This window comes from Malaclemys terrapin, chromosome 4 (genome assembly GCF_027887155.1).
Source record: "Malaclemys terrapin pileata isolate rMalTer1 chromosome 4, rMalTer1.hap1, whole genome shotgun sequence".
NCBI lineage: Eukaryota > Metazoa > Chordata > Testudines > Emydidae > Malaclemys > Malaclemys terrapin.
In genome coordinates, this window is record NC_071508.1 from 8,657,911 (window position 1) to 8,670,610 (window position 12,700).

General features: G+C 40.8%; 1 protein-coding gene across 1 annotated transcript in view; it reads left to right on the forward strand.

Moving 5' to 3' along the window:
• Positions 1 to 12,700, forward strand: part of TRIM33 (tripartite motif containing 33) — a 70,942-nt gene that overhangs the window by 49,221 nt on the left and 9,021 nt on the right. The window contains exons 10-16 of the mRNA XM_054025641.1: positions 93 to 257; positions 1,322 to 1,522; positions 5,666 to 5,798; positions 9,731 to 9,794; positions 10,201 to 10,360; positions 11,263 to 11,609; positions 12,011 to 12,134. Of these exons, the coding sequence (XP_053881616.1) occupies positions 93 to 257; positions 1,322 to 1,522; positions 5,666 to 5,798; positions 9,731 to 9,794; positions 10,201 to 10,360; positions 11,263 to 11,609; positions 12,011 to 12,134 (1,194 nt within the window). The remainder of the gene's footprint in view (positions 1 to 92; positions 258 to 1,321; positions 1,523 to 5,665; positions 5,799 to 9,730; positions 9,795 to 10,200; positions 10,361 to 11,262; positions 11,610 to 12,010; positions 12,135 to 12,700) is intronic.

The window sequence follows — 12,700 nt, forward strand, 5'->3', positions numbered from 1 at the left end:
ATCAGTAATTGTACCTATTTCTATGGAAGATTATTTGCTTCTCATTTCCTTGTTAACAGCAGGAATTTTTAAATAAAACCAAACCCTTGTAGCCTCCTAGGTTGATCAGCATGCAGACCATGCAGAGGGGCAACTTGAACTGTGGGGCTTTCCAAGCACACCAGATGAGAATGGCTCAGAATGCTGCTCGTATACCAGGAATACCACGCCATAATGGACCACAGTACTCTATGATGCAGCCGCACCTTCAGAGACAAGTATGTACTATGCATACCTTTTTTGTGCCCCAGCATACCAAGCTTTCATTTAAAAGCTTACTTAATTCACTGATAGCTATCTCCAGATTGGTCAGTTCTCATATAGATTTAAAAAAAGTGTGTTTGTGAATACATGAATGTATATATTTCAGCTGTATGGGAACTACACTTGTGAGTGGCTAACTTTTTTCATGTCACATGCTGTCTGATATTTCAAAGTTACGCAGGTGTGAAAAATCTAATAAGTACTTTTCATTGTTTTCATTCTACATTTTAGTCAGCTAAGAAGCTGAACCAAGAATGACTGATTTCACTGTGTGGTGGCTGGGCAGCTGCTGAGTTTCTTTCTCAAATTATTGCATGAATAAAAATTGTCATGATTTTTGTAAGACATTTTTTTAAACTAAATGTTACTCCTGAGCTACAGTTGATATGACCCTATATCTGAAAAAAATGTGATGCAGACTTTCGATAAACATTCAGAATAAAAATATCTGTAATAGTGGGAGTTTCCTTAATTAGAAAAGCAGAAGGGAAGAATTTTTTAAAAACATAACATCTTTATTAATGCTTTTAAAACATCACAACTATGAATATTGTGCAAATGCAGGCTCTGCTAAAGAAGTCTCTGGATTAAAATGCTGCATGTCTTAAGAAAATTCTCTCTCTCCCCCCCCCCCCCCCCTTTTGTTTTTTTTCTCCTCTTCCCCCTCGTGTGCAACAGTAAGGAACTAGACAGGAGGCCATGGGAAATCCACACTGTACACCAGTATCTCTAGCAATTCAGAGTTGTTGGTTGTCTGTCTTTTTTTCTTTTCCTTCCCCCATTCCATTCCAATGTTCAATGCTGGTTGGTTGTTTACCCTGCATTAGATTGTAATTTTCATACAGAAAAGTGACTTCATATTTCCTGCAAACATTACTAAACTAGATTGAGAATAGCTAATTGGGTGTCAGAGACCAGCATGTAATTTAAAGTCCTACAATTTTACACCCAAGGTGAATATTTTACTGCCTTTAGCCCTAACACAATAGTTGTCTATTTTTCCTGACTCTTCCAACAGCATTCTAACCCAGGGCATGCCGGGCCCTTTCCAGTTGTTTCAGTGCACAACAACACTATCAATCCAACTAGTCCTACGACAGCTACCATGGCAAATGCAAACCGTGGTCCAACAAGTCCATCTGTTACAGCAATAGAACTTATTCCTTCAGTCACAAACCCAGAGAATCTACCTTCCTTGCCAGATATTCCACCCATACAGGTTAGTGCAGAAGATCAGCTTATTCTGCTATAGATGAGGTGATCACTGACTTTCCTTCATTAAGATCTTTTTTCTTCATGTTTTTTGTATTTGCATCATTACTTGAAGATTTTGTTAAGGGGGTTACTGTTTGAGATCATTCTAAGTAGTAAGAACTGGAATTTGCAGTCTTGTGTTAGATATACCAACTGTTGAACCATCCAGTGCTGATCTACTCAGCTTTTAGTTACAGCATACTAATTGTGTGTGTGTGTGTGTGTGTGTGTGTGTGTGTGTGTGTAATGCTTGATATAAAAGGCACACTTGGAGTCACAAGAAAATGTCAGTCTTAGGTGACTGTTTTCAGTTTCTTATGGCTTGTCTACACAGGAAAGTTATACTGGTATAATTATGTTGGTATAATTAAACCAATAGTTTATTTAAATGCCCAAAACTTGAATGCAGAACTAAAGTTGCTAGTGGTGCCTCATTTCCTTCCAGAATGTGCAGAGTAGCTAAAAACAAACTCTGAAAAGAAGGAACTATTGAGTTAAGATTGCATTTTGGGGGTTTATTTTAACTCTGTCCTATCTGAGCCAAGCCACAGCACACCAGAAAAACATACTCGTCACTGTGCCCTCACAGCTGCTACAGAACATGTAAACATAGCATGTCCCCTTTAGCTATTCCATTACTGTGACAACAGACTGCCTGGAAACTCTCTTGCTTGAACAGACCCTAATCTTGCCGCACATGTATATTTCACTCTTTTAGGTATGTCAGTTTGGCACACACTGACATACAGTTTGTGCCGAAGTTTGTGAAAGTTTGAGTTACAAACTTCACCATTAACTTCTTCTGTATTGCTTCCCCAATACTAGCTGAGAGAAATCCTGAGCAACTGAGATCAGTTGCGGGAGGATCATAGCTATAGTTTAAGCCAGGAGTTCTCAAACTGGGGCTTGGGACCCCTCAGGGGGTTGCGAGGTTATTACATGGGGGGGGTCACGAGCTGTCAGCCTCCAACCCCAAACCCCGCTTTTCCTCCAGCATTTATAATGGTGTTAAATATATAAAAATGTGTTTTTAATTTATAAGAGGGGTTGCACTCAGAGGCTTGCTATGTGAAAGGGGTCACCAGTACAAAAGTTTGCGAACCACTGGTTTAGGCCCCGTTGTGTGCACACAAAAAAAGTAAAAGATCATTTTGTAAAATGCTGTTATGTTTTTGGGGTCTACATCTCATAATCCACTGGCTCAAATGACCCCAGACTTGGTCAGCTAGCACTATCAAACACCCCTGTGAGACACAGCAAGCTTAAGATAGTGAGCACTTGGATTTTAGAGCACTTAGAATAGTCCACCTTTAAACCAAAAGCAATGCTGAAACGTAACTATAGAAAAACTAGTGCTCTAATACTGGTATAACTCCCCATGTGGTCACTCTCATTCCAGTATGAGTGGCTTACCTAAAAGCATGTCGGGAAACAGAGAAAGGTGCAAAGGCTCAAGGACAGCTATAGTACATATCTGAGGAGATTAAATTGGTCTGCAGCGCTGAAACTCATTATTGTTGAGCCACTAGACTATGGCCTTGCAGTTTTAAACAGATTTTATGGCCCCAAGGTAGAAGAGTCTAGTGGTATAATATGCCATAACATAAGCTTAACTGGGTGACTTGGGTGTTTTGAAAATGTAAAGACTTCTATAAATGCTGTGTGCACCTCTCCTTGTGATACCTCCACCAGACCTTTCTTCCTTTAGAGAGACAGGGTATAAAACTAACTCATGACTACTCTTACAAATATTGGCTTTAGTGAAATTGAGAGCGATTTAAAAAAAATAAATCATGTTTTAGTCCAAATAGATTTTTATTTGTTACTAGTTTTTTTTCATTTTATAGTTTAAGTTGTACTTGTTTCTAGTTTTCCTTTCTAATTTTCCTATGTTAGTAAGAATTCAAATTTTACATATGTCTTTTTTTCTGTTGAAGTTTTCACACTTAATTATTGTGTCTGGTGAAAAAGAAAAGTCTAGTGTGTCATTAGCATCCTTACTGTGAGAACAACACAAACTCTCATAATATTGATAAGCAAATAGCTGGTGCTATATGTGCAACTACCCCTACCTTTTGACAAGTTGAACTTGCCCAGTCAAAGAAATGTGAAATGATTGGACCAGGCTATACTTTACCCTCAGGGCTAGCACCCTGAAGTCAGTGGGATTTGTATTTCTAAGTCATTTAAGTGCTTTTGAAAATCCCATCCTTATGTTCCTAAGTATAGATTTAAGAGCCAAATTTTAGGCTCCTATTTTTGAAAATTTGAGTCTAACAAAGTTATTGTGAACTTTTTTATAATGTATTGAAAGTCTAAACTTTTTGTTAACGCTGAAGCAATTTTATGTTGAAGTGACAGTTTTTATGCTACTAAGAGAGTTTGTAATAAAGATAGAGTTTTAACCCTGACATGAAAACACTTCTGCGTATGCTTAACTTCAAAAGTATGTGTAGTCTCACTGAAGTCCATTCAGCTATTCATGTGAGTAAAATTACACACCTGCCTAATAGAATTAGGGGCTTAGTTTTCAATATTTGCTTTTGCCTATAACAGTTTTTGTAAAATTCAAATAAGATAAATACTGGTAGGATAGCATTTTTTAAAAGCATTTATAATTTAATCATTACATATTTATAATCTGAAGTTGTAATATAATCAGGGACCTAAAAAAAGTCTAATGCAGGGGTCGGCAACCTACGGCAGGCGTGCCAAAGACGGCACACGAGCCGATTTTGAGTGGCACACAGCTCCCTGCTGCAGTCCCGGCACACAGTCCCACTCAGCCCCCCTGCCCACCGCTCTCCCCTGTGGGGGCAGGAGGCAGAAGCTTGGTTCTTCGGCAGCCAAGCTTCCCCCCTCCCCTGCTTCTTCCCCCAGCGTGGTGCTTTCTGGCTCCTTCCCTGGCCAATCAGCTGATGGGCCTAGCGAGGGGGAAGGGGAAGAGCGGCAGCGTGCACGCAGCTCCGTAGAGGACGCAGAAAGAGGTAGGGACGGAGCCTGGGGGAAGGGGGTGGAACAGGGCATATCCCTTCCAGCTCCCTACCATGAGCCGCTCAGGGCAGGGGGCTGGGAGCACCCCCATGAGCTGAGCACCCCCACCCCTCTGCCCTGAACCCCCCCCACCCCAACACACACCCATCCCTCTGCCCTGTACCCCCCACACACTCAGCTTTCTGCCCTGCACCCCCCACCCCAACACACACCCAGCCCTCTGCCCTGAACCCTGAAACCACCGCCCCTCCTCCCCCAGGTCTGGGGTCCCGGCCGCAGGCCCTGATCAGCCCTCTGCCGGCCTAGGTGAACAGAACCCCAGGCTGGCAGCGAGCTGAGCAGGCTGGTGGCATAAGATCAGCATTTTAATTTAATTTTAAATGGCGCTTCTTAAACATTTTGAAAACCTTGTTTACTTTACTACAGTAGTTTAGTTATATAATATAGACTTATAGAAAGAGACCTTCTAAAAATGTTACAATGTATTACCGGCACGCGAAACCTTAAATTAGAGTGAATAAATGAAGACTCGGCACAGCACTTCTGAAAGGTTGCTGACCCCTGGTCTAATGAATTATATTAGTCATTTTAAATTGCCTTGATTTAAACTGCTCCACTTTGGTGAAATTAGTTTCTTTCTTATACAATGAAGACATTTAAGTGAATAATTGAAAGGCGAACTTAAATACCAGGCCCCCTAGTATGCTTGCCAGTGAGTCTTGACTATTAAGACTAAAATTAAAGCATATCAGAGCATCACAAATTCTGGTACAGTTTTTATTAGGTTTTGTCCACAGTTCAGCGTTAACAGGTGTAAGAAATTAACTTGCAAGTACAGAAATGTTCTCTGAATTGAGGTTGTAATCCTTAGAAGATATGGTGAATCAATATTGCTTATCTTTATTAAGCGGTAATAATTGTGTAAGTGTTTCCTCATAAGTACTGATGAGTTACACTGGTAGAAAACATTTTCAAATTTAAATTTGGTAAAACAGTTGTCAAGTAACCTAATATGCATGTATATTTACATGTGCAAATAGATGAAAAACGGTTAATGGTTTAATCTCATTTGACTTCCCCAGCTCAAATTTGGTTTTGTTTGATTTATTTTCAGCTGGAAGATGCTGGTTCAAGTAATTTAGATAACCTACTAAGTAGATATATCTCAGGCAGTCACCTACCCCCTCAGCCTACAAGTACCATGAATCCTTCCCCAGGACCCTCAGCCCTGTCTCCAGGATCATCAGGTAAACTGGAATGAGAGTGGTAGTATTTTTGATATTTTAAGCTTAAAATCATTGACAAGCAATTTTCCCAATGTACAAGAAAGTAATATTCCTCTCCTTTCTTGGTATGTTCACCCAGAGGTTCTCTCAACAATTTTTTTGGTGGCCTCAGAGTTTGGCCACCAACTCTTGCTGGTGGCCGCTCTGACCATTTTTCCTAAAATACTTAATTAACTTTAGGAAAAACAAACAAATATGCACATATACATGTCCAAATCATTGTAATTTATTTAAGTTGGTTTTTTTGGCAGACTCAATAATAAAAATAATGTACAGTTGTCTTTATTTTTTTTTTACTGGACCTGAACAGAAACACAAATAAAATGCTTTACATGTTTTGCTATTTTTGGTTGATTTTTTTTTTTTTTTAAGACTTGCTATCTAGTAAATCTGCTATTGTGAAAAGTGATATTTGTATATTAAATATCACTTTTCACAGCAGATTTAATAAGTTCTAGGTGGGGAGGGAGGCAGAGAGGACCAGTGGTGATGTGGGGGTGAGCCCGGGGTTGGAGCCCAAAACACTGCGGCTGGGGGATGGAGACCGCTGCCACATGGCCAGAGTCTGCCACCCACCACCCCAGGGCTGAAGCCTGAAGCCCAAGCCCGACTGCCCCAGGGAAGGTGGGGAACTCTAACTGGTTGCCTGCTGCTACAGTGTGTGTGGCTCCAGAATGGGACTGGTGGCCCAGGGGGGAGGGGCGGCTGCTTTGTCCCCCCTGGGCTCCTCCCTTACCCCCCATCACCACCCAGGAGGCTGTGGCTACAAGAAAAGCCCCTGATGGCTACATCTGAGAAACACTTGCCTTTCCTCATAAATCAAACCCTCTAGCACCCTGCCCTTTTCCCCCCAAATGATGTTTTTATGGGAAGGAAGTGCCCAGGGGAGGGATAGCTCAGTGGTTTGAGCATTGGCTTGCTATAAACCCAGGGTTGTGAGTTCAAGCCTTGAGGCGGCCATTTAGGGATCTGCAGATTGGCCCTGCTTTGAGAAGAGGGTTGGACTAGATGACCTCCTGAGGTCCCTTCCAACCCTGATATTCTATGATACCATGGTGATGGGTTCACATAAGTAGAACGGAACACAGTATTCCAGTGGCCCAGAGAGGGACCAGCACCTTTCTGTGCTATGACGTTATACTTCTCAATGTTCCTCAAAAGTCCATTGGTCCTTTTTGTTACCATATCACCTTGCAGACTTAGATCTGAGTCCATAGTTCAGTTCGAATGGTTTGACTTAGGACGGAAGAATCCCATGCACTGCTACAGACTAGGGACCGAGTGGCTAGGCAGCAGTTCTGCAGAAAAGGACCTAGGGGTTACAGTGGACGAGAAGCTGGATATGAATCAACAGTGTGCCCTTGTTGCCAAGAAGGCTAACGGCATTTTGGGCTGTATAAGTAGGAGCATGGTCAGCAGATCGAGGGACGTGATCATTCCCCTCTATTCAGCATTGGTGAAGCCTCATCTGGAGTACTGGGCCCCAAACTACAAGAAGGATGTGGAAAAATTGGAAAGAGTCCAGCGGAGGGCAACAAAAATGATTAGGGGACTGGAGCACATGACTTATGAGGAGAGCCTGAGGGAACTGGGATTGTTTAGTCTGCAGAAGAGAAGAATGAGGGGGACTACCTGAAAGGAGGTTCCAAAGAGGATGGATCTAGACTGTTCTCAGTGGTAGCAGATGACAGAACAAGAAGTAATGGTCTCAAGTTGCAGTGGAGGAGGTTTAGGTTGGATATTAGAAAAAACTTTTTCACTAGGAGGGTGGTGAAACACTGGAATGGGTTACCTAGGGAGGTGGTGGAATCTCTAGAGGTTTTTAAGGTCAGGCTTGACAAAGCCCTGGCTGGGATGATTTAGTTGGGGATTGATCCTGCTTTGAGCAGGGGATTGGACTAGATGACCTCCTGAGGTCATTTCCAACCCTGATATTCTATGACTTATGAAGCTCCAGTCCATTCCAGGTTTTGTGAAGGGAACTTACTAAATTTCATTACATACCCCACTTAGGGAGAGATTCAGAGTTATGTAAGGAGTTTGCTATTTGTGCAATTCTTTTAGAAGTACATATAATTGTGAACGAAGCTTTTGTTCTGCATCTGAACAAATTACATTACTGAAATCACCTAACATTCCATAATGTAAATGGCCATTTCAAAAATACTGGACACAAGAAAAACTGGTTTCAGCAATTCCATACAGGTCTTTCCATCATTTAGGTCTTTCCCTGCAGTCCGCCAAGTTTATTTAGTCTGAATTGTGACCTAGTGTATGCTTAAAGTATAAATGTATTTTCTCTAAGCTTACACACAAAACGCATGCCGTGGGTCTGCCTTTCTCCTGACTTTATTTGCAATATCCAACAATCCAGCTGTGTTAAAACTGATGAGTAGAAAGTTGGTCCTGAAACATGGGTTGAAAATAAGACTAGAAACTTAAAACACAAGTGACAACTTTTGTTCAGAGACTTGCATTTATTTGCAACAGACGGTGGCGATGACCAGATCAGGATAATTCATAGATAAAAATAAGAGGCATTTAGATCAAGAATATGGCTCTTTTATATTTGCATTAAATTAAGTAGTCACTGGCATTCTAAATGAAAAGGCAATCGACAAACTAACGCAAACATGCCTAATTCTGTATCAGATCTGCTTTTCTGTGTTCGAGCCAATGACTAAACTAGCAGTGGTTCTCAACCAGGGATGTATGTACCCCTGGGAGTACACAGGTCTTCCACGAGGTACATCAACTCATCTAGATATCTACCTAAAGTAACTCCTCACTTAACATCATCTCAGTTAATGTTGTTACGTCGCTGATCTATTAGAGAACATACTCATTTAAAGTTGTGCAATGTTTGCTTATGTTGTTTGGCCATGGGGCCTTGGAACCAGGGTGGGCCAGCAGCCCCCCATCAACTCCCTTCCACACACACCCCCAGCACCTCCCATCCACCGGGAGATCAGCAACTCCCCCCTCCCTCCCGCCTGTAGCAATCAGCTGTTTCACGGTGTTCAGGAGGCTGGGAGGGGTGGGGGAGAGAGCGAGGATGCGGCGTGCTGGGGGGAGGGGGCTTGCGGGAAGGGGTGGAGTGGAGGCGGGCCTGGGGCAGAGCCAGGGGTTGAGCACACACACAACCCCCAGCACTTTGGAAAGGACAGCAAGAGGAGTAGCCAAACGATCCACCCTTTTTCACCATCAGACTGCACCACATCAACTAAACTTCACAATCATCATTGCTGAATACAATATTAAATTGCTTGTTTAAAATTGTTTAGAACTTGTATTGCATATGTATATAATGTCTTTTGTCTGGCAAAAAAAATTTCCCTGGAACTAACCCCCTTTTTACATTAATTCTTATTGGGGAAATTGGATTCGCTTAACATCGTTTCACTTAGTCGTGTTTTTCAAGAACATAACTACAACGTTAAGTGAGGAGTTACTGTAGTTTTACCACAGGCTACATAAAAAGCACTAGGGAAGTCAGTACAATTTAATAAAATTTCATACAGACAATGACTTGTTTATAATGCTTTATATACTATACTGTGAAATGTAAATACAATGTTTACATTCCAATTGATTTATTTTATAATGACATGGTAAAAATGAGAAAGTAAGTAATTTTTCAGTAATAGTGTGCTGTGACACTTTGTTTTTTAATGTTTGATTTTGTAAGCAAGTAGTTTTTTAAGTGAGGTGAAACTTGGGGTACGCAAGACAAATCAGACTGCTGAAAGGGGTACGGTAGTCTGGAAAGGTTGAGAGCCAGTGGATTGAAGGATCACTGACATTTAGCATAACTTTCATTTATGTTGTTGTAGAATACTAGTTACATGTAACCTTCTGTAGATATTTATGAAAAGTGATTTATACTTTTTCAGGGTTATCCAATTCCCACACCCCCGTGAGGCCACCCAGCACCTCCAGCACAGGCAGCAGAGGCAGGTAAGTATGTTCTTAGTTAACAATGTGTGGCTGAAAAATCAAATGTAAAGAACATGATAAAGTTTAAACTAAAATCAACAGCAAGTCATTATTAGCTACTGTTATAACTATGACCTCTTAATTGAAGAGAGAATGCATATAGGAAAATAATTATTGAAAAATTATGTTGCCGGATGTTTGTCCTTATATTTTGTAAAATGTAGGCATCCGAAAATTCACAGTATTAGCTTTGGCTTTGAAACATCTAAATTGTTTTAAACATGGAAATGTAGGACTGGAAGGGACCTTGAGAGGTCAAGTCCACCCTGCACTGAGGCAGGACCAAGTAAATCTAGATCATCCCTGACATCTGTTTTGTCAGTTACAATTGCAACTAAGCTTTCCATGTACTCTTGTGTCTTTCTAGCTGTGGTTCATCAGGCAGAACTGCTGAGAAAACTGGCATTAACTTCAAGTCTGACCATGTGAAAGTCAAGCAAGAGCCAGGGACAGAGGAAGAGATCTGCAGTTTCTCAGGAGCAGTGAAGCAAGAAAAAACCGAGGATGGCAGGAGGAGTGCATGCATGGTAAAGTTGCTTTGTGAATTGCATGTTACCCTTTCCCCAATAGCATCTTTAAGAATTTTGAAATCCATAAATGGTGCCTAAGAGCCCTGGAGACAGAAGGGCAAGATAGCAGCCCCTACTAATGTCCCTGAACTCTGTTCTGTATGGGCCAGTTGGAAAGATGAGAGGGCATTTCGGTTTCCTTGATACCTCTGCTGAAACTGCAGCTAAGGCTGCCAACTGTGTTGATGGGTTTAGTGACATGGACATCAGTCTACTGGCAAAAAGACTGGGATTCCCCCCTTGTTTGATACATACATCAGATTGTAGCAGTTTTGTTCACTACTGAGCCGGGCTGGATTTGACCTGTCATTTGTGAAAGGTGTCCTATCCCACCAAGTGTTACGTATATTGCTGTTGGGTAATACAGCAGTGAAAGCTATACAGTAGAAACAAATCGGAGCTTAATCTCAAATTGGCACCTTACTTAGGACTTGATTCTGTCCTTTGGTGTACATGCTGAACAGCTGATGTGTCGAGCCAGGCTAGACCCCAGCTGGTGCCGTCTTTGGGATCTCAGTAAAACCAACATCAAGGGTTTAGTATGTTCACTATTTTTAATCTCTAGCTAGTAAAAGCTTCTGATAATTCACTGGCATGTTCTCTCAAGATCAAGCTATTGAATGTTTGTAACTCTATTAAAGTCCTATGCAATTTAGCATAGAAAATAAGGTATACTTGTTCTCCATACAGTATGTAACTCAAATATCTGATAAGGAATTGCCAATATTTGTTTGTTTTGGGAAGCATTTTAATTTGGAGTGCTATAGGCAGCAGATGGCTTCTGATTCCCAGCATATGAGGAAAGATGAATTTGTAAAACTGATTTCTTTGCAGATTTTCATGCAGTAATTTTATTTCAGCTTAGCAGTCCTGAGAGCAGCTTGACACCACCTCTCTCCACTAACTTGCATCTGGAAAGCGAGTTGGAAGCATTAGGAAGTCTTGAAAATCATGTAAAAACTGAACCAACAGATTTAAGTGAAAGTTGCAAACAGTCTGGACATAGTCTTGTAAATGGGAAATCGCCAGTGCGAAGTCTAATGCATCGGTCAGCTAGAGTTGGAGGAGAAGGCAACAACAAAGAGGATGATCCAAATGAAGACTGGTGTGCTGTATGCCAAAATGGAGGCGATCTGTTATGTTGTGAAAAGTGCCCAAAAGTGTTTCACCTCACTTGTCATGTACCAACACTTCTCAGCTTTCCAAGGTACCAGAAATTAAAATAATGTTACTGGTGCCCAAAAAGAGCTTTGTGGGCTTATTCACACAATGAAACTCAGGATCTGGAACCTCGATGCCCAGGAATAGCATAAAAACTTCCCTGCCGTGTACATTCTTTGCTCTTAAGATTTATTTTGGTTTATAGTTGTTCTGTGCTGATTCTGTCAATGTCAGTATTTTCCAGTGATTTTTAAAGTGGTGCACAGAGTGGTTAGTGGATACATGATTAACGCTTACACCATGATAAATTCTACACATTAGAGGAGTCTTTAATGAGGTACAACTTTACTTTTGAAAGGCATAGACGCTGTAGAAAAATCATAGTAGTCACGTAGTAGACGTAATCTCTGGTGGATTCCTGGACTAATTGTGTCTCTTCCTCTTTAGTGGGGAGTGGATATGTACATTCTGCAGAGATCTAAGCAAACCTGAAGTAGAATATGATTGTGACAATTTGCAACATAGTAAGAAGGGGAAAACAGCACAAGGCTTAAGTCCTGTGGACCAAAGGGTATGTGTCAAATACTGTAGATATCTGCATCTAAAACTGATCATCTTTGATTTAACTGATTGTTATTGGTCATCCCTATATTATAGCTGTACTTGTCTAGTAGGTTAAAATTTCTGTGAGCACACAACTAATCAAATATATTTAATTCACATTTAAAAGTTAATTTTATCTCCTAAGTTTTTAATTGGAAGCTCTTTTGTGGATTTAACATGGATGTTTTAACCTACCTACATAACAATATGTAGATTTGATGCCTTAAATTCACGGGGAGAAGTACTGATAGGTATTTCTAAGAGCATATGTATGGCAAAATGTCTTGAGTGTGTCAGAATGATTTCTAGCTTTATATATGGAGAATCTATAAAGTGTTTTGAATCAGCAGTCAGAATAGTCCTTAGAACTTCTTCACCGTGAATAAATTCTTCAGAGGAACTTACCAACAAATCGAAATATAGAAATGTTTGAGGGGAAATACTGAAAACAATTATTTGAATGGAATTTCAGATTGTTTAATTCTGGATTTATGAAAAAATAGGTCAGACTTAAGTGTAGTTCACTTGCATTTA